The 21,634-nt window shown below is 37.4% G+C and overlaps 3 protein-coding genes across 4 annotated transcripts in view; 2 read left to right on the top strand and 1 right to left on the bottom strand.

The window, feature by feature from the left end:
- LOC137726251 (uncharacterized) overlaps positions 1–21,634 on the bottom strand; it is a 97,680-nt gene that overhangs the window by 39,960 nt on the left and 36,086 nt on the right. The gene's annotated exons all lie outside the window — the stretch shown is intronic.
- LOC137726811 (disease resistance protein RUN1-like) overlaps positions 1–21,634 on the top strand; it is a 45,303-nt gene that overhangs the window by 2,233 nt on the left and 21,436 nt on the right. Inside the window, exons 3-8 of the mRNA XM_068465774.1 lie at positions 119–967; positions 16,212–16,461; positions 16,768–17,043; positions 17,128–17,159; positions 17,229–17,441; positions 17,580–17,707. Of these exons, the coding sequence (XP_068321875.1) occupies positions 119–967; positions 16,212–16,461; positions 16,768–17,043; positions 17,128–17,159; positions 17,229–17,441; positions 17,580–17,707 (1,748 nt within the window). The remainder of the gene's footprint in view (positions 1–118; positions 968–16,211; positions 16,462–16,767; positions 17,044–17,127; positions 17,160–17,228; positions 17,442–17,579; positions 17,708–21,634) is intronic.
- On the top strand, positions 5,182–5,860 carry LOC137726250 (disease resistance protein RPV1-like). The gene has a single exon (XM_068465146.1). The coding sequence runs from the start codon at positions 5,336–5,338 to the stop codon at positions 5,843–5,845; it is 510 nt and encodes a 169-aa protein (XP_068321247.1). The 5' UTR covers positions 5,182–5,335; the 3' UTR covers positions 5,846–5,860.

The following is a 21,634-nucleotide window of genomic DNA, read 5'->3' as shown; positions in this document are numbered from 1 at the left end:
GCCGAAAGTTATAAATTTTCTTTAAACGTGTGACAATTTGATTTGAGCTAAGATTTGGTAAAACGTATTTAAGACTAACTATTGCTTTTCTACCTAATCATATACATCTATACGTCAGGACGGAGGCAGATCTAATTCAGAAAGTTGTCGATCATATTTGGACCCAATTGTGTCGTGAATCATCCTACGATTTAAAGGACTTTGTTGGAATTGAAGGCCGCATTAAGAAGATTGAATCGCTATTAAGCATTCATCCACAGGACGCTTGCATCACTGTCGGTATTTGGGGCATGGGTGGAATTGGCAAGACCACCCTTGCCGAGGCTGTATTTCACAAACACTCTTCTAAATTCGAAGCTTCTTGTTTTCTTAAGAATGTTACGGAGAACTCAAAACAAGCAGGTGGACTAGGTCACTTGGAAAAAACACTTCTTAAGGATATATTAAAGGAAGAAGTTCTGCCCATAGGATCAACTTCGGTTCGAGAAAGGCTCAGCCGCACAAGGGTCCTCATTGTTCTTGACGATGTGAGTAGTTCAATGCAAGTGGAACGTTTAGCTGGCGATCGATATGGCACTGGAAGTAGAATCATTATCACAACTAGAGATAGGGGCACACTTGGGCCAACTGTTGAAGAGGATAATATCTACGAGGTTGAGGTATTAAAACCAGATGACGCTCTTGAGCTCTTCTGTTCGCGTGCTTTCAAGAATAACAGTATTCGTAGAACAGATTATATGCAGTCGGCAAAAAATGTTGTGCATTATGCCAGAGGCGTTCCTTTAGCTCTTACAGTTCTGGGGTCTTTGTTCTTCAATTGCAAGAGCAAAGAAGAATGGGAAGATGAATTCAACAAAATGAAACGATATCCCAGTGAAAGTATCCAGGAAGTGTTGAGAATAAGTTATGATAGATTGGATAGAAATGCGAAGGAGATATTTCTGGATATAGCATGTTTTTTTAAAGGGTGGCGTGTGGATAAGGTAAGACGAATGATACATGTTCGTGAATTGTTTTGGCCATCCGGAATTAGAATTCTTATTGATATGTCTCTCATATCAATTGATTCAACACGGAAAGTTGAAACCATACAGATGCACGATTTGCTACAACAAATGGGAAGGACAATTGTTCAGGAACAATGTATTAAAGATCCCTCTAAACGGAATAGGTTGTTCACTGATGAGGATGTCTATCATGTGTTGGAGAGTAACATGGTAAGAGCCAAATGCATTCAATTTTTTTCTTTTCTTTCCTTTAGGAAAAAAAAAAATTACAAACTTTAGATGATAACAGAGCAAAGTAAAACTAATTTATAATAAATATGTTAGATTGTTAAAAGATGAATTTGATCGAATTTTTGTTGTGTTAGGAAGTCTTTGGAATATGAAACAAATATCTTGGATATTTAATAGACTAAGACACTTGTACATCATTACCATCCGAAATACTCTTTTTCCAAATGTTTATATTCACATTTAAACTTTCTTCTTATTGTCAGGAAACTCCAAATGTTGAAGCCATAGTCCTTAATTGGCATTACATTGCAGAGCGACCATTGAAACGTGCAGACTTCAAAGTGATGTCTAACCTAAGATTGCTAATTGTCTATGGTGGCGCCACATTCAACGCCACATTCAACGCTTCTCTGGACCTTCCCGATTCACTTCGTTATCTTGAGTGGTGGAGATATCCACTGGATTCATATGCCATTTAGCAAATTTAAGGAGCTTTGGAAAGAAGAGCAGGTATATTATATTATATGCCTATTTTAATTCTTGTATAAAATCAAGTGTAGAAATTATATTAATTCTTTATATTTCTATTTCATTTGTTGCAGATACTTGTCAACTTGCAAGTTATCGATCTGTCGGACTCTAACTGTCTAACGGAAGTTCCAAATCTCTCTGGGAGTCTAAAAATTGTAGAGATAAATCTCGGGCACTGTCAAAGTTTGGTTGAAATTCCTTTGTATTTTCAACATCTTGAGAAGCTTGCTCATCTTGATCTGGGGTACTGCATGAGTCTCAAGTATCTTCCAGAGATGCCAGGAAGAATTCAATACTTAGATTTACAAGGCCTTGTATAAAGGAGTTGCCTGAATCAGTTTGGGCTAACGAAAATATTTCTTGCTTGAATATAAGTGATTGCATAACTCTCTCAACCTCACTAACTATAAATCCTTCATCTACTTATTTTCTACCGTTTGAACATCAATTCCGCATTTATACTAACACGAAATACAAATCTCAACTTAGATAAGAGAATTAAGACATCCCAAGAGCTCACATTTACCACTTCAACTACAATTAGACTGAAAATTCAAAATCAATCTCATTCGGAACACATTTCCACCAGCATCAAATCCCAATCAACCGCTATAATTACATAAATATAATACATAAATCACAAGCGTATACATATATATAGAAGGACCCGTTTGGGGAGACCGGAGCCCTGGAAGAAAGCGACGGCTTCATTGCCACTAATCTGTCCATTGTGATCCAAAACGCCTCGTCGGAAATATGCATCGAAGAGATCCAAATTCTATTATTGGCCCTGCGCCGACGCCATCGCCACCGTCGGATTGCGATTCGCGGAAGATCAGACCATGGACTTAGCGCCGCGCTCAGGCTGCCGTACGCTTGAGGAGCGCCGGTAAGAATCAGAAAACCACGAATTCTGAGGACCAAGATTCCGATGCCCTAGAAAACAAAGACGTACAACAGGAATTTGGTTGCCTTTCTTCTCCGATTCGGAGGAAAATCAGAACACGAAGGAGATGCCAATATTTTGACGTCAGAGTTGATTGGCAAGTTTATGTTTTCGATTTGTCAACTTGTACATGGTGGGGATACAAAAGCGTGCACATAGAGAAAGGTACAAATTAATGCGAGATTGAGAAGGAAGCTACAATTTAGAAATCATAGTGATTTGTTTGCCAAATATTTGATATGTTATATTGTCAAATTGTAAACTGCAACTACACATCGTTTTGTAAATTTAGTTAAAGAGGAAATCTAATTCATAATCTAAACACCCCTATAGATTATATACAGTTATCATGACCAATAAGCAGCTCATGTCCACGACGGTGTTGTATTGCTTTTCGTCGGTTTCACATCCTCTTCTTCTTTAACGAGATGATCAATTATTAGTATTATAAAATATGATTATGAACCCTTTAAATAACTCCATTAGTTGGCACAATTAAGGCATTTGGATTGATTCCTTTTGAGCATCATTTTCGCTATTTAATTAGTCCCCAAACTTCTTGTATTGCATGATGTGCATGGAAAGGTCCATTCAATAAAAGATTAGGGATCTTTGAAGTAATCAAAACCAAAGAACCGGCCCTAGTAATTGATGTAATTGGTAAACATTGACAAATAATGTAATGCATTCTTAATTGGAGCTACAACCTTGTCTTCCATTTTTTTTGTAATTGTATATGTTAGTTTGGCATATGTCGCCGGCCATTCTGCATTGAAGTGTGCAACTTTGTTGTGGGAGTTTCTTTTGTTCTCAATTGTAGCAAATGTCTCGACAACCGAGATAAATTTATTGAATTTTATAAAAGTACATGTCAATTTATGTGCTCCTAACTATTTTTTAATACAAATAGCTGCACCTTCTTATTTGCAAATGCTAAGAACAGTTGCTTACGTGTAAACTGTAAGTTATGAGTACGGACATAACTTGTATTTGGAAATTTGGAGTTACAACATCGATATTAAATTTGAGCAATATTCATGTGGTATGTGTGACAAAATGGAATTTTTTTTTTTTCATGGAAAAGAGTTTCCAAGGAAGCCAATATAACTATGTCAATGGTGGGACAGAGCATCTTTACAATGACTGGGATAAAAGTTAACGTTAAAGGTTTTTCAAAGGATATGTCAAAAGCTAAATGTCAAATGTTAATTTGATAGTTGACGTGACAATGTCAGATTTTTTTCTTTTTCCAACCGATACGTTTTTTTTGTTAAATGATATTTGTAGGTCTCATTTTAAAAAGAAATCAATTAAAATAAATTTTCAAGATCTATAATTAGTGCATTAATGGGACCCACACAATATGTAAAAACCCGTCCCCAATTATACAGCTTTATTAAATTTAAGGCAGTGAATTGACAAAAATGTCTCTAGAGGCGAGATTGTTTACCTTCGTTGACCAGCATATAGTGAGACGTATGAAACATTTTTTAGCGTATCCTTGTAGTACTCGACGGCAGGAACTCGTGGACGCAAGCATAACCGAATTCGGAGTCTTAGTTATGCTACCTTTTAGAAGAAACAAATTCGAAATTTGCATTTGTCTACCTATTGATATAATTGAGTGGTGGGAATTATATGGGATTGGAAATTCAAATCGTGATTTCTCTCTAAATGTTGCAAACTTTTCTTATTTTTATAATCATCATATTGTTGCAGTCATATTTAGAATAGGAACGTGATTATGTAAATCCTAGAGAATATGGAAAAGTATCTTATATTCCTATCAGGAGTTGATTATTTATTAAATGTTGTAATCCTAAAGGGAAAGGTTTTTACCTATCATACTACTATAAATAAAGGCACAATGGGGTGATACAAACACACCTCACAATTAAATCACTCTCTCTTCTCTCTAATTGTGGTCAGCCCCCTCTCTCCCTAATCCCCTAGATTAGTTCAATCAAATAGGCTTACAACACGTAATCAGCACGCTCTTAACAGAAGCTGAGGAATTTGACGTATCGTAGAAGGATGCTATCTTCTACAAAATTCAAAGGCTTATATTTGTTTTATGCTAATCTGGTACGCTTAAAATAAAGTAAGATATTTGAAACGTCCATGAAGCATGAAAACATTCTCCATGATGCACGAACTCCTTTATGTTTATATTTTCCTTACGATATATATATATATATATAGATATATTGTATATGTTTATATATTTGTTTCATGCATTACGCAATTAAATTGCTATGTGGAATATGTGAGTCAAAGTATAAAATCAAATTAGAAACAATTCTAGGGTTTCTTAAACCTTAACAAAATTGGAAAAAAAAAAAAAAGGAAACAAAAGGGAAATCGGGCCTTGTCTGCTAGACCCAGCCCGTGGCAAGCTTTGCTTGCTGGGTTCTTGTCCCGCAGGCAACCAGGCCTGAAGCCTGCTCACTCTAGTCTTAGCCCATTTTCTACTTTCGTTCATCTCTCTCTCATTCAAACTTTGTGCCAATTCTAAGTAAATTCTCCTTAATTCTTGCAACGTCATAATATTATATATCCTTATTTAAAAATTAATCTGTCTGCAACTACATCTTTTTGCTGGATCTGAAAACTAGAGGTAATGGATGTTGCTTCTTCTTCTTCTTCATCCGCTGCTGATAACCCCCCACGTCGAGAAAAGTATGATGTGTTTATCAGTTTCAGAGGTGAGGACACCCGCCTTGGTATTACCAGCCATCTTCATGCTGCCTTACTTCAGAAGAAAATTGAAACCTACATCGATAACAGACTTCAGAGAGGAGAAGAAATCGGACCTGCCCTTCTAGAAGCAATCGAGAAATCCACCATTTCGGTGATCATTTTCTCACAAAACTATGCTTCTTCCACATGGTGTCTGGATGAGCTTGTGCATATACTCAAATGCAACAACAGAGAAGGCCGGATGGTTATACCCGTATTCTATGACATCAATCCATCTGATGTACGAAAACAACACGGGAGTTATGCAGATTCATTTGCTCAACTTGAAAAACGATTCGCTAACAATATTGACAAGGTGCACAAGTGGAGGGATGCTTTGACGACTGCAGCCAATCTATCTGGGTTTGATCATTCAAACAAATCCGGGTAACTAACTCATTCTTTAACTTGCCGAAAGTTATAAATTTTCTTTAAACGTGTGACAATTTGATTTGAGCTAAGATTTGGTAAAACGTATTTAAGACTAACTATTGCTTTTCTACCTAATCATATACATCTATACGTCAGGACGGAGGTAGATCTAATTCAGAAAGTTGTCGATCATATTTGGACCCAATTGTGTCGTGAATCATCCTACGATTTAAAGGGATTTGTTGGAATTGAAGGCCGCATTAAGAAGATCGAATCGCTATTAAGCATTCATTCACCGGATGGTTGCATCACTGTAGGTATTTGGGGCATGGGTGGTATTGGCAAGACCACCCTTGCTGAAATTGTGTTTCACAAACTCTCTTCTAAATTCGAAGCCTCCTGTTTTCTTAGAAATGTTAGGGAGAGAGAACAAAAAGATGGGTTATAAGAGTTGCAAAAAACACTTGTTAAAGAGATATTAAAGGAAGAAGTTCATCCATAGGATCAACTTATGTTCGAGAAAGGTTGATGCGAGATTTATACGCACACAAATTAAACCCTCTTTTCGTCAAATTGTAGTATATGTATAAGTAGGGATCGTTCTGGACCGGGGATTAGGAGGGATTGTTAACCACTTGGATTTGACTCAAAAACGTAAAATAACAATATGAAACACTATACTAGACTCAAAGAATGCAAAACTAAACTTTAAAACACTAAAACAAACCAAAAGACTCAAACATCACCCAAAACACTCAAAACTGCCTTAAAAACACTTTCTGGGCAGTTTTGAGCACTTTGGTGAATATGGACGAAATTCGGTTATGACTTGACTCAAAACTCTTAAAAACGCAAACTAAATGTAATTCTAACTAATCTAACACTTTAAAATAATTGGGGGATTGGTTTTGACGAATTTAAAACTAAAATAGAAACTTGGAAACAAAACAGATTGTACAAACGAAATTGATGGAATAGAATGATGAAAAACTAGTTAGAGAGTTCCTTATCCACACATGAACATAAGCATATAATTTGACTCCCAGTTATGACTTCAACAAACGATGAATGACAATGCTCCAAGTTAATTAGGTCCGCTTAAATTAACTTTCAGATTTCCCTAGATTCATTGGATTGGATGATTGCATACGACAATCCAAAGCATTCCTAATCAAAGTCCCTAACCATGGAATACGCATGATAGAGACATTCAACAAAGATCATTAAGTTCAACGGAAATCATAAACATCGACGAGGCATTCATAACTATGGAATACGCATGTTAATCCAGCCTAGGGTTTACTAAACACAATCGTGACTAGCGATTTTTACTACTCATGAATATAAGTTCATAACGATTAGGTGAAATTCCCTTATATCCTACCATCAAGTTTAGGCATGCAAATTAAGTGTCGACCCTCAACCCACATACATAAACAAGTTTTAATCAAAACAGAAAAGTAAACCACATCTAAAGTTCATGAGTTCATAACTGGTGGTTGTGAGGTGGAAAGCTAGGTGGAAATGCATGTGGATTAAATGGACATGTGGGGGTGGAAATGATGAATGAAATGCATGTGAATGACAGCTAGATATGTTGATGAATGCATGTGACTTGTTTGTGGTGAGTGAATGCATGTGCAAAGCTGGAAATGCAATGGGAACTCACGGCAATGAGTGATTTCTGGTGGTGTATGTTTGAATGGTGCATGTGGGTGAATGTGTGGCTGAAATGTAAAGGGGGGAAGATGATGAATGCATGTGCACGGCATGGGTATTTTTTGGAATGTTGAATGTGCATGTGAAGTGGCTGATTAGAATCTAGGGTGCATGTGGAGTGGCTTTGTGGCTGAAATGATGAAGTGAGATGCATGTGAATGCAAAGGGAGGCCACGACAATGAGTGGTGTGAATGATTGAATGTGCATGTGGGTTGATTATTTAAAGAGAGTGCATGTGGATTAAAGGTTGGAATGAACATGAAATGCACGGTTTTGAGAGGATTTCTGGTGGTGAATGGGTGTATGTTTGAATGATTAAAGGGTGTGGAAGATGGCTGGAAAGTGTATGAATGGTGGAGGAAAGGTGGAAGTGCATGTGGAATGTGATGGGAATGCAAGAGGGGGGAGCTGGAAATGCATGTGTGATGCACGGCTTTTGGGCAGATTTAAGGATGAAAATGTGTTGATGGTTTATGGAGATGCATGTGCAATGGATAAAGAAAAGGTTTAAATGTCCTAGAACTAAAGAGAACAAGGTTCCAACACTTTGGTCTTCAATTAGGTCTTCAATTTCGTCCAACACTTTTGGCTCCAAGCATAAGCTATCCATCCTTAGCCCAAAAGTGCTCCAAAAGTCTCCAAAATGCATCTTTTTGCTCCTTTAGCCCTTTGGACCTACAAACACACGAAAATAGCTTAAAGTACTAAAATAACTAAAGAAACATAACGTAAATGCACGAGAACAAGCCATTTAAGTCGCATGAATATGCTCCTATCAAATACCCCCACACTTATCTTTTGCTAGTCCTCGAGCAAAACAAAACAACAAGAGAACACGAAACTAGACAAAACGAACAAAACACAACCTACACCTTCCAACAATCGTCTCACGGATTTCCAATGCACATGACAAGTTAAAAATCATTAGTCCCATAGATTTTAGTCATCTTCACACTTGAGTACATTCTTAATCATAGTCACCACATACTATTTCACAATTAAGCATTTAAAACCATGTTTTGAATGTAGTAACATGCCTTAGAGAATTTGCTCAATTCCTTACAAGATATGCACTCGATTTTCACTCAGAATTTCTAACTACACACCCTAATCTAGTCATATGTGAGAAGATTGATGTAACATGAAAACGAACACTCACATATATGTATCACAAAGAATGCAATTTCTGGAGTTAATAAGCATGTTTAGATATGATCTCATGAATGGAATGCTACTACTTAGACGCGAGAACCAGTGACACCATATGCTCATACCAAGTTCAAACTCCACAAATTGAAATACACAACACTCAAGATAGAAGTCAAGGGTTGTAACGGGGCTTGGGGTATGTGGATAACAAAGAAGGGATATGGAAAACAAAGGTTCTTAAAGAAATAGTGAGCAAAGCATTTGAATCAACTTAGAATTCACTTTTGAATGAAAACTCAACTTTTGAACAAAAAGGGAGAATTTAGACAATTTACGCCCAGAATCGGTGTTTTGGAACCTTTCTTCAATCACTTATTCTTTCATTTTTTTTTTCAAGCTCTTTTTTCTTTCTTTCTTTCTTTTCTCTTTTCTTTTGAATCTCAAAACATCAACACTTAAACATTCTCTCCCCCACACTTATTTTCTTTCATAATGTAACTCAAAAGGAATTCAATTAAGTCATGCTCACTATCTTTTAAGAACAAGGGTGGGGATTGTCCTAAACTAGGCTAGGTGAGGAAAATGTGGGTAAACAAAGAATAAAGGCTAAACAAGGCTCAACGGGGTTAAAACTTACAACATATACGAAGTATGGGAAGTAAGGCTATTTGGCTATGGTGGTGGTCACTACACAACTTCTTCTTGAATATGTGTTATGCAAATCAATAACATGCTTTGAATGAAATGGGCATGAGTTCTAGCATTTGGAACTATATGATGAAATGCCTTCTAAGTAGTAACCAAGCAAAGAATAATGAGATCATGCAACGACTTTAGAAAACAAGAAATCACAGATTATACTCTCCAAAGAACGTTATAGGCTCAAGTCTCTCAGGGTTGTAGCGTTTGTTTGAGTTCCTTCCTTCAAGCATGTTACAAAAACGAATTTTTTTCTTTTATGATTGCATGTGAAGTCATACATTATAACCATAACCAAGCATATACCAAGAGTAAATCAAACTTTTCTCTATGTTTATAACTCTTTCTAACCGTCATGCAATTATAAACCAAATCCTTATCATTGTGTTGGAAGGTACCCTAAGACACAAACACACAAAAACAACTCAAAACACTCTTTTTAGGCTTTTTTAAAACATGTTTTTCAAATTTTTATGTGATTTTCGGAGTTATAAAAACAAAACATACTAAAACACTCTAAAACAACTTAAAAACACCTTAAAACAGCAAGGAACAACATTTGAAGTTATGGGTGATAAAATCCCACGAATTTGCATTAAATATACTTAGTTACCCCCCCCACACTTAAATCAAACATTGTCCTCAATGTTTTAAGCATATGGTTCACACAAAACATAAGTAAACACACAAAAAGCAACTAAACATACTAAACATGGCAGAATGTAATTAACAAAGAGAAGAGTTTAGAGACGCAAATCTGGTTGTGGAATGTAAATTCCATATTCTCCTTGTTGATTGCAATGAGGATTGATGTTGTTGATTCCACAGGGGTTCCTCTCATCGTTGATTTTCCTTTGTGCTACTCTTGAAATGGGCAACAGGATTCCCTTTAGTGTCTCCCCCGAAGGTCTGAGCTTACTCCTTTGGTCTGTTTCTTTGTTCAATCTTTCCAATTCGTATTGAAAAGGGTTGGAGGATAACTCAGCCTAAGTTTGTCTCCACATGCTTCAATGTATCATTTTCACTTGCCTTACTCGCTTCTCTTTGCAGAAGTGGTCCCTTCTCTGGAAGTGTATCAACCGTTGAAGATGACTACTCGAGAGCAACGCTAGGTAAGCAATCAGGAATAGATTCCAGGCAGTTGGCTCCAGATCGAAAGACTGACTCCAAGTGCCGGCTGATTGCTTCTTTTACTTTGCCATGCGAGTAAGAACAAGGACAAAGAAAAAGACAGGGAAAGAGCATGATATGAGATACTTTTGCTTTTGACCTTGATGATATGAGATACCTTTGCTTTTGAAGAAGCGGTGAATGAATCAGCACACTTCAATCCGCCGTTTCCTCCTGGGTCATCTGTACTCCAGGCATCTGGTATCATCTTTGGGGAAGAAGAAAGAATTGAGTATTTCGAAAGGCTTTGCTGGGAGTGCGCCCTCAGAGGTGAGAGAGAGTTGGGCATTTTCTTCAGGTTTGCCTTGCCATAAAAGACGAAGGTCGACATATATAGAGATAATATCAAGTGGTGGTACTGTTCTTTTACCCTTGTCGACAAATGTCTCTTCGATATCAGAACGACGCCTCTTCGATTTCTGAGCAGGCGCCCCTTCGATTTCTGAACGACGCCCCTTTGCTTTCTGAACGACACGTAGTAGTGCGGATGCGGCTCCTTTTGACAAAGCTGCACGCGTTTTCTGAAAAGCAGAAAAAGCGTCGCCGAACTTTGTGCTTGTCGGCTAAAGATGTGTAGTTGCTATGATGGCCTCCACGTGTTGTCTGAAAAGAAGAAATCTTTTGACAAAGTTGAACGCGTCTTCTGAAAAGCCGAGAAAGCGTTGCCTAAATTACGCCGGAAATTCCGGCTTTTTGAATCGGTGGACGCGTCGCCTTGGCTTTTTTATTGAGCTATCGATCACCACAACAAACACACTCTGAAGATTTCCCATTCTTGAAAATCGACTCCGACCCTTTGAAATTTAACTCCATCCCTTCTCTTTGAACACTTTTGAAAAAATGGCAAACCCATCGAACCTTAGCTTGGAATTGAGCCTTAGCAGTGATCCGGGCGCGCCGCGTCAAGGTAACGTATGGCGCCCTTCTTTCTTATCTTCTAACGGTCTTCTTACAGGTGAAGACTCCGTGATGCAGGACGCCACAACAGCTACAATAGTAGCTAGGAACCTCCTCACTCCAAAAGATAGTAAGCTGCTGTCAGGACGGTCCGATGAGTTGGCCGTTCAAGAGTCCCTCGCACTTAGTGTTCAGTGTGCGAGTTCTGTGTCCAACATGGGCCAACGCCTGCTTGCCCGCTCCCGTCAGGTGGAATCATTGATGGCAGAGGTGGAAAGTCTTAAGCAGGAGATCCAGTAGCTTAAGTACGAGAATAGAAGTTTGCATGAGCTTGCAAATAACTATTCGTCGGGCATGAAGAGGAAGCTTGATGAGCTGCAAGAATCTGAGGGTCGAATTCACAGTGACCGTCAAAGGCTTGCGGCTTGTCTCCAGAGGCACTTTTTTCCTGGGTCATCCAGCGTTTGGCCAAGTATTGAGGCCTGGAATGCTCTAGCTCCGATGCCTCCCGCTCCGATGCCTTCCGCTTCGATGCCTCCCGCTTCTATGCCTTCTGCTTCTATGCCTTCCGCTTCTGCGCCTCATAGTGGGGCTTCACGTAAACAACCTTTGTGAAGCTCCACCTTTCTCCATGTTTAGTATCTTTTTTTTTTTTTTTTTTTTTTTTGAACATGCTTTGTTTATTCAGTGCATTGGGTTGCCTCCCAAGTAGCGCTTTCTTTTACGTCTTGCAGCCGGACGAAGAACCCAATCACTCCAGGATATGTACCTAAAACAAGAAACAAAACAAGATTAAGAATCTGTAATAAAATAAAAACAAATGAAAATAAAACAATCCAAGGGATTAGCAAATTTTCTAATCCCCGGCAACGGCGCCAAAATTTGATGCGAGATTTATACGCACACAAATTAAACCCTCTTTTCGTCAAATTGTAGTATATGTATAAGTAGGGATCGTTCTGGACCGGGGATTAGGAGGGATTGTTAACCACTTGGATTTGACTCAAAAACGTAAAATAACAATATGAAACACTATACTAGACTCAAAGAATGCAAAACTAAACTTTAAAACACTAAAACAAACCAAAAGACTCAAACATCACCCAAAACACTCAAAACTGCCTTAAAAACACTTTCTGGGCAGTTTTGAGCACTTTGGTGAATATGGACGAAATTGGGTTATGACTTGACTCAAAACTCTTAAAAACGCAAACTAAATGTAATTCTAACTAATCTAACACTTTAAAATAATTGGGGGATTGGTTTTGACGAATTTAAAACTAAAATAGAAACTTGGAAACAAAACAGATTGTACAAACGAAATTGATGGAATAGAATGATGAAAAACTAGTTAGAGAGTTCCTTATCCACACATGAACATAAGCATATAATTTGACTCCCAGTTATGACTTCAACAAACGATGAATGACAATGCTCCAAGTTAATTAGGTCCGCTTAAATTAACTTTCAGATTTCCCTAGATTCATTGGATTGGATGATTGCATACGACAATCCAAAGCATTCTTAATCAAAGTCCCTAACCATGGAATACGCATGATAGAGACATTCAACAAAGATCATTAAGTTCAACGGAAATCATAAACATCGACGAGGTATTCATAACTATGGAATACGCATGTTAATCCAGCCTAGGGTTTACTAAACACAATCGTGACTAGCGATTTTTACTACTCATGAATATAAGTTCATAACGATTAGGTGAAATTCCCTTATATCCTACCATCAAGTTTAGGCATGCAAATTAAGTGTCGACCCTCAACCCACATACATAAACAAGTTTTTAATCAAAACAGAAAAGTAAACCACATCTAAAGTTCATGAGTTCATAACTGGAGTAAATCAAATCATAACCAACATATGTCCATGGCTTCAAATTCGCTTCTAACTAAAAAGAAATTAGTTTCACATGTTTAACATAATTGAACAACAAGTTACATTAAACATGAAAACAGAAACAAGAAAAGAAATAACAAATGGATGGAATTGAATGGATGGAAAGTTAGCTACCGGGTTCATCTCCACATATGTTATACTTGCATAATAAAATGATTTCCAATTGCGTTTCAATAAATCATTAATTCTCAACACCCCAAGTTAACCGTGATGCACTAATTAACCTTCAAATCTTCCTAACGTTATTGAATTGGATGGGTTAGCGCATACAACAATTCAAAACATTCCCCACAAGTCCCCTACATGATTGCATAATAGAGATACAAGCAAGAATCATTACGCTCTATGAAAATTATAAGTATTGACGAGGCAATTGTAACTATGAATGCATGATACTCTTGCCAAGAATTCATTTAACGCGATTGTTTATAAGCAACCTCCACTACTTGTGAATATAAGTTCGTAACTATTAGGTGAAACTCACTTATATTCTAGCGTCATATTCATGCATGAAAATTAAGTGTGCACTCTTAATAAACATACATAAATAAGTTATCAATCAAATAGTTAAACAAATTGAATCCACAACTTATGAAACGCAATTAGAAGTAATCAAATCAAAACGCAAGCATAAACATATATTTCAAATTACCCCCTAGCCAAGGGGGGTTTAGTTCCTTATGATACAAAACAAAGAGAATCAAAGAAACACCTAAACATTCCAACAACTCAAACTTGAATTGTATGAACGTTTAGGCACTCTTTTCTTCCATGCCTCATTCGTACAAAACAAAGAGTATTGAAATTAAACATAGAAATCAAAGAAACACCTAAACATTCCAACAACTCAAACTTGAATTGTATGAACGTTTAGGCACTCTTATCTTCCTCTTCGTTGTAGCACAAGGTCTAAGGATAGTTTGATGGTGTGAATGGTTTGGGTAGTGGTGGAGGAATGGAAGGATGGTGTTTGGATTTGTAGGGGAGACTCACGGCACAAAGGGGGTGGTTTGATGGTCTACATTTCTGCAATGGATGAGTTTATGGAAGAGTGTTTGGAATGGGTGAATTTCTGGCACAAAGGCCTTATTTCTGTGGTGAATGGATCCCCCCTTTGTGGCTGATATGGATGCATATTTATAGGTGGAAATGCATGTGGGATGATAGGTGTGAATGATTATTGGTGCATGTGGGTGAAATAGCATGTGAAAAGGCTGGAAATGCATGTGTTTTGGACGGCACAAGGATGGGTTGAGTGTGTGGCTGCATGTGCAAGGGAATGTGCTGAAAATGCATGTGATGAAATAATTAGAGAGTGAGGGGATTGATATGCACGGTTTTGGGAGATTTCTGGTGGTTGTGAGGTGGAAAGCTAGGTGGAAATGCATGTGGATTAAATGGACATGTGGGGGTGGAAATGATGAATGAAATGCATGTGAATGACAGCTAGATATGTTGATGAATGCATGTGACTTGTTTGTGGTGAGTGAATGCATGTGCAAAGCTGGAAATGCAATGGGAACTCACGGCAATGAGTGATTTCTGGTGGTGTATGTTTGAATGGTGCATGTGGGTGAATGTGTGGCTGAAATGTAAAGGGGGGAAGATGATGAATGCATGTGCAAGGCATGGGTATTTTTTGGAATGTTGAATGTGCATGTGAAGTGGCTGATTAGAATCTAGGGTGCATGTGGAGTGGCTTTGTGGCTGAAATGATGAAGTGAGATGCATGTGAATGCAAAGGGAGGCCACGGCAATGAGTGGTGTGAATGATTGAATGTGCATGTGGGTTGATTATTTAAAGAGAGTGCATGTGGATTAAAGGTTGGAATGAACATGAAATGCACGGTTTTGAGAGGATTTCTGGTGGTGAATGGGTGTATGTTTGAATGATTAAAGGGTGTGGAAGATGGCTGGAAAGTGTATGAATGGTGGAGGAAAGGTGGAAGTGCATGTGGAATGTGATGGGAATGGAAGAGGGGGGAGCTGGAAATGCATGTGTGATGCACGGCTTTTGGGCAGATTTAAGGATGAAAATGTGTTGATGGTTTATGGAGATGCATGTGCAATGGATAAAGAAAAGGTTTAAATGTCCTAGAACTAAAGAGAACAAGGTTCCAACACTTTGGTCTTCAATTAGGTCTTCAATTTCGTCCAACACTTTTGGCTCCAAGCATAAGCTATCCATCCTTAGCCCAAAAGTGCTCCAAAAGTCTCAAAATTCATCTTTTTGCTCCTTTAGCCCTTTGGACCTACAAACACACGAAAATAGCTTAAAGTACTAAAATAACTAAGGAAACATAACGTAAATGCACGAGAACAAGCCATTTAAGTCGCATGAATATGCTCCTATCAAAGGTTCAGTCGCACAAAGGTCCTCATTGTTCTTGATGATGTGAGTGATTCAATGCAATTGGAACATTTAGCTGGCGATCGTCTTCTGTATGGCACTGGAAGTAGAATCATTATCACAAGTAGAGATAGAGGTACACTTGGGCAAACTGTTGAAGAGGGTAATATCTACGAGGTTGAGGTATTAATATGACGCTTTTCAGCTCTTTTATTCACGTGCTTTCAAGAATAACAGTGCTCATAAAACAAATTATAAGGAGTCGGCAAAAAAGGTTGTGCATTATGCCAAAGGCGTTCCTTTAGCTCTTATAGTTCTGGAGTCGTCGTTCTTCAATTGCAAGAGCAAAGAAGAATGGGAAGATGAATTCAACAAATTGAAACGATTTCCCAGTGAAAGTATCCAGAAAGTATTGAGAATAAGTTATGATAGATTGGAAATAAATGAGAAGGAGATATTTCTGGATATTGCATGTTTTTTTAAAAGGTGGCCTATGGATGAGGTAAAACAAATGTTAGATCTTCGTGGATTTTTTGCGACAGTTGGAATTAGAATTCTCATTGATATGTCTCTCATATCAATTGATTCAAAATGGGGAAAGGAAACCATAGAGATGCACGATTTGCTACAAGAAATGGGAAAGACAATTGTTCAGGAACAATGTATTAAAGATCCCTGTAAACGGAATAGGTTGTTCACTAATGAGGATGTCTATCGTGTATTGAAGAGTAACACGGTAAAAGCCAAATGCATTCAATTTTTTTTTTTTTTGCTTTAATTTTTTTTAGGAAAAAATATTACAAACTTGAGATGATAACAGAACAAAGTAAAACTATAATAAAGAAGTCAGATTGTTAAAAGATGAATTTGATTGAATTTTTATTGTGTTAGGAAGTCTTTGGAATATGAACCAATTATCTTGGATATTTGACTACACTATAAGACACTTGTACATCATTACCATCGGAAATACTCTTTTTCCAAATGTGTGTTACATTTTAACATGTTTATATTCACATTTAAACTTTCTTGTTATTCTCAGGAAACTCCAAATGTTGAAGCCATACAGGTTGATTGGTCTTACATTGAAATGCGGGCATTGAAACGTGCAGACTTCGAAAAGATGTCTAATCTTATAATGCTAATTGCGGTTGATGGCTACCAACTCGCCACTTCTCTAGACCTTGTTGATTCTCTTCGTTATCTTGAGTGGCCCAGATATCCACTGGAATCTTTGCCGTCAAATTTTTGTCCGGAAAATCTAGTTGAGATTCATATGCGACAGAGCAAAGTTAAGAAGCTTTGGAATGGAGACCAGGTATATTATATTATATGCCTATTTTAATTCTTGTGTAAAATCAAGTGTAGAAATTAATTATATTTCTATTTACTCTTGATACAGAGACTTGTGGACTTACAAGTGATCGATTTGCATCACTCTAAAAATCTAACTGAAGTTCCAAATCTCTCTGGGAGTCTAAAACTTGTGAAGATAGATCTTTGGGGCTGTGAAAGTTTGGTTGAAGTTCCATCGTATTTTCAACATCTTGACAAGCTTACTCATCTTAATCTTGGAAACTGCAAGCGTCTCAAGTATCTTCCAGAGGTGCCCGGAAATATTCAATACTTGGATTTAGGAAGTAGAGGTATAAAGGAGTTGCCTGAATCAGTTTGGTCAAACGAAAATATTTCTTACTTCAATATAAGATATTGCAAAGACCTTGAGAAACTTTCAAGCAACAGATGTAAGATGAAATTCTTTGGTAGTTTTTATCTAGATGGCTGCACATTTCTTCGCGAGTTTTCTGAGCTTCCTCGGGATATAAGTAAATTATCATTGGTTGGTTGCAAGAGACTTGTGAGTCTACCAAACAACATTTGTAAGTTGAAATGTCTCAAGGAACTCGATCTCTCTGAGTGCTCTAAACTTAAAAACTACCAAGAGATCGTGGAGCTAATGGAACATCGGCCCTTAATTACACGTGGGCCCTTAATGAAACGTGGGCCCTATGCTCAGTTTACTGCCTCGATGATCTTTCATGACAACTGGAGAATATGGAAGTCAAGGCCCTATACTTAAATGATTTATTATTTAATTTTAATATTTAATTAATATTTTATCTAGTTGGACTAAGGAGTGGGGTCCGTCTCAAGTCACGGCCCTATATTGGTTAGTGAGTTATCCCATATAATATATACCTCAGTTTACGTGTATGGGACATCATATTGTGATATATATGTGTTTAGTTATTTTCTTGATAATATGAATGATATGAATGATAAAGGTTATGACCATGTGATCCTAGAATCCTATTAGAACTATTATGTAGAATTTATATGCTTGCATGATATGATAGTTGGTGGCCATAAGAAGTTGATAGTGCAGGTGCCTACATTGTAATTTATAGGGGTTGAGGTAGTGGTAGGTTGTTTGCTAGATTACTGCACCATGTAGCAGTGGTACATGGATGGTCCTGCTTGGTATATCCGCGAACGGAGGACCACATGCATTCTAGGGGTGATGAGGCTTAGTTGTACTTGGTACATTCGGTAGGTGTCATATTTTAGATGGATTTTGTTGAGTGGTCCGGAATCCTTACTCTTACTCATTTCCATAAGGTTAGTCTGGAACTCTAGATTCGAGTGAATGACAATTACCCACAATAGATCTTGTGAATATAAATTAGATATGCCATGTTATTAATCATAATCCTAGTAGGGAATTATGTAGAGTTCTTTAATTAAATTCATGAAATGATAAGTTATCTCATTGATTGATTAACGTAGTTAAATGTTAATATTATGCATCCTTGATTTGCAGAATTGATTAATGGATAAGATTGTGGAATGACTGTAGACATCGAAATTTCAGTAAAACAAATGTTCACCAATGCATTAAAGTTTTGACGTGTCAAGGCATACATGGCATACGCCACGTGTTGTACAAATTGTACACATGGCGTGTGACTCAACAAAATAGGAAGAAATACCCTTGAAGGATTAAACAAGTTTTTCTTCTCATTTTGGGCAATGACAAGGCAAGTACATTTCAATCCATTGAGGATCAAAACAAGTTTTTCTTCTCATGTTGGGCAATGACAAGGCAAGCACACTTCAATCCATTACGGATCAAAGCAAGTTTTTCTCATTTGGGCAATGACAAAGCATACACATTTCAAGTTTAAAATGGTGTTAAGTGGGAAATTAGGCCATAAGTTAGACCACTTCAAGTTTAAAATGGTGTTAAGTGGGAAATTAGGCCATAAGTTACACCACTTCAATTTCAATATTGCATTAAGTGGGAAATTATGCCATAAGTCAGACCACTTCAAGTTTAAAATGGTATTAAGTGGGAAATTAGGCCATAAGTTACACCACTTCAATTTCAATATTGCATTAAGTGGGAAAATTAGGCAATGGTGCTTGGAAAGGAAAAAAAATATTTTGTGGTGGTGATTCATTCTCAAAGCCTATAAATAGGCTTCTCCATCAAGGTATCAAGCATCAACCAATTCACAAATACATTTCTCTACTCCCAAATTGGAAGAGAATTCCCCAAATCCTTGAAGCTTTGAAACTCCAAAGCTTCCAACCATCCAAATTCCCAAGAAAAGCCAACACACACTGATAGGAGCATATTCATGCGACTTAAATGGCTTGTTCTCGTGCATTTACGTTATGTTTCTTTAGTTATTTTAGTACTTTAAGCTATTTTCGTGTGTTTTTAGGTTCATATGGCTAAGGAAGCAAAAAGATGCATTTTGGAGCATTTTGGAGCAAAATTGGACTTGGAATGGATAGCTTATGTTTGGTGCAAAAGGAATGGACGAAATTGAAGGATTCCTAATCCATTGCAGCCACATGCACCCATAATCATTCACACCTTGCAGCCACATGCTTTCACTCTTCATAAATCAGCCACATGCACTCATCATCATAACCTAGCTGTCATGTTTCCCCTTTCATCATTCCCTCACATTCTTTAAATCAGCCAACACATGCATCCACCTTTCTCCCATCAGATTTCCAACATTGCACATGCATTCCCCTTACAATTTCAGCCATCCTAGCTGTTTTGCACATGCATTCACTTAGCTAGGTTCCCATCCATTCAATTCCATCAATTTCATCTTTACTATCTGTTTTTACTTACAATCTGTGCATTTAGTTAATTTCGTTCAAAAACCAAATCCCCCTTTACTTTATTGTCCAATTTAGTTAGAAAGTATCTTAGTTTGTGTTTTTAAGTGTTTGAATCAATTTATTTCCCAAATTCGTCCAAAATTCACCAAAGTGCCCAAAACTGCCCCGAAAGTGATTTTAAGGCAGTTTTGAGTGTTTTGGGTGATGTTTGAGTCTTTTAGTTTGTTTTAGTGTTTTAAAGTTTAGTTTTGCATTCTTTGAGTCTTAGTTTATGTTTCTAAGTGTTTGAATCAATTTATTTCCCAAATTCGTCCAAAATTCACCAAAGTGCTCAAAACTGCCCAGAAAGTGATTTTAAGGCAGTTTTGAGTGTTTTGGGTGATGTTTGAGTCTTTTGGTTTGTTTGAGTGTTTTAAGTGTTTAGTTTTACATTCTTTGAGTCTAGTTTAGTGTTTTATATTGTGTTTTTACGTTTGAATCAAGCCATAATCTTAAATTCGTCCAACATTGGGTTTAAGGTCAGAAACTGCCTAGTTAGTGTTTTTAGGCAGTTTTGAGTCTTTTGAACTTGTTTTGAGTCCTTTGAGTCTTTGTGAACGTTTTTAACTTTGTTTTTATGTTTTTGAGTCAAATCCAAGTGATTAACAATCCCTCCTAATCCCCGGTCCAGAACGATCCCTACTTATACTTATACTACAATTTGACGAAAAGAGGGTTTAATTTGTGTGCGTTTAATTCACGCATCAAATTTTGGCGCCGTTGCCGGGGATTAGCAACTTTGCTAATCCTTTGGATTGTTATTTTCGTTTTCTTATTAGTTTTAGTTTTAGTTTCTGTTATGTATTTCAGTTTTAGTTTTTGATTTGTATTTTGTTTGTCGATTTTAAGTACTAGAGAAGCACAACATGGCACTAGATAATGCTTCTCTTTTGTCACAGCTCATGGAAAAGTCCCAAATGCAAAGCGTTGGTACATTTTCAAGGAATGATGGGTTTTCCAATACTTACAATTCGGATTGGAGTGATCATTCAAACTCTATGTGGTGGGAACCTCAACATGTTCAACAAGAAGGATATTGGCAGCCATATGAGGAGTTCTATTCAACGCCTATGCAGCCACCACAACCTGCCCAAAGCGATGTAGGTAATTCAAGTGATAATGATAAGATTTTTCAATTACTTACTACTTTGACGCAGGGAGTCCAACTTCAAAACAAAGAGAGGGAAAATCAAGACAAAAGGTTGGACTACATGGAAAAGCAAATTGGGCAGATAGCGGAGTTTGTAGAACAAATTTGCGACCAAGGCGAACTTCCTAGTTCAACCATTGCAAATCCGAAGGGAGAATTTGAAACCGCCAATGCTTTCATGTTGAGAAGTGAAAAGGAGGTTGGAACGGACCCTCAACCATCAAAATCAAATCACAAGGAAGAGGAATACACCCCCACGGAAAGGGTGGAAACACCTTTGTCGGAGGCACCTATTGCTCCTACGCCATCTAATTCAAGTAAGGTTGTTCCAAATTTAATTAGTTCTAACCCCATTCCACCTAATATCCCTATTCCTTGCAGGTTCATGAATTCCAAGGAAGAAGAAAGTGAAAAAGACATCTTGGAAGCACTTTCAAAGGTGCAAAGTAGGGAATATCATGAATTCATCAAAGAGGACGGTCTTGAGGCAAACAACCCCAAAGAAGTTGAATTTTATGACACAAGACAAGGACCAATCCTCACATCAAATCTGTCCAAGGGCAAAGTTCCTGAAATG

This window comes from Pyrus communis, chromosome 2 (assembly GCF_963583255.1).
Source record: "Pyrus communis chromosome 2, drPyrComm1.1, whole genome shotgun sequence".
NCBI lineage: Eukaryota > Viridiplantae > Streptophyta > Magnoliopsida > Rosales > Rosaceae > Pyrus > Pyrus communis.
The sequence above is the reverse complement of the archived record's forward strand: the minus strand, read 5'-3'. Positions and strand labels throughout refer to the sequence as shown.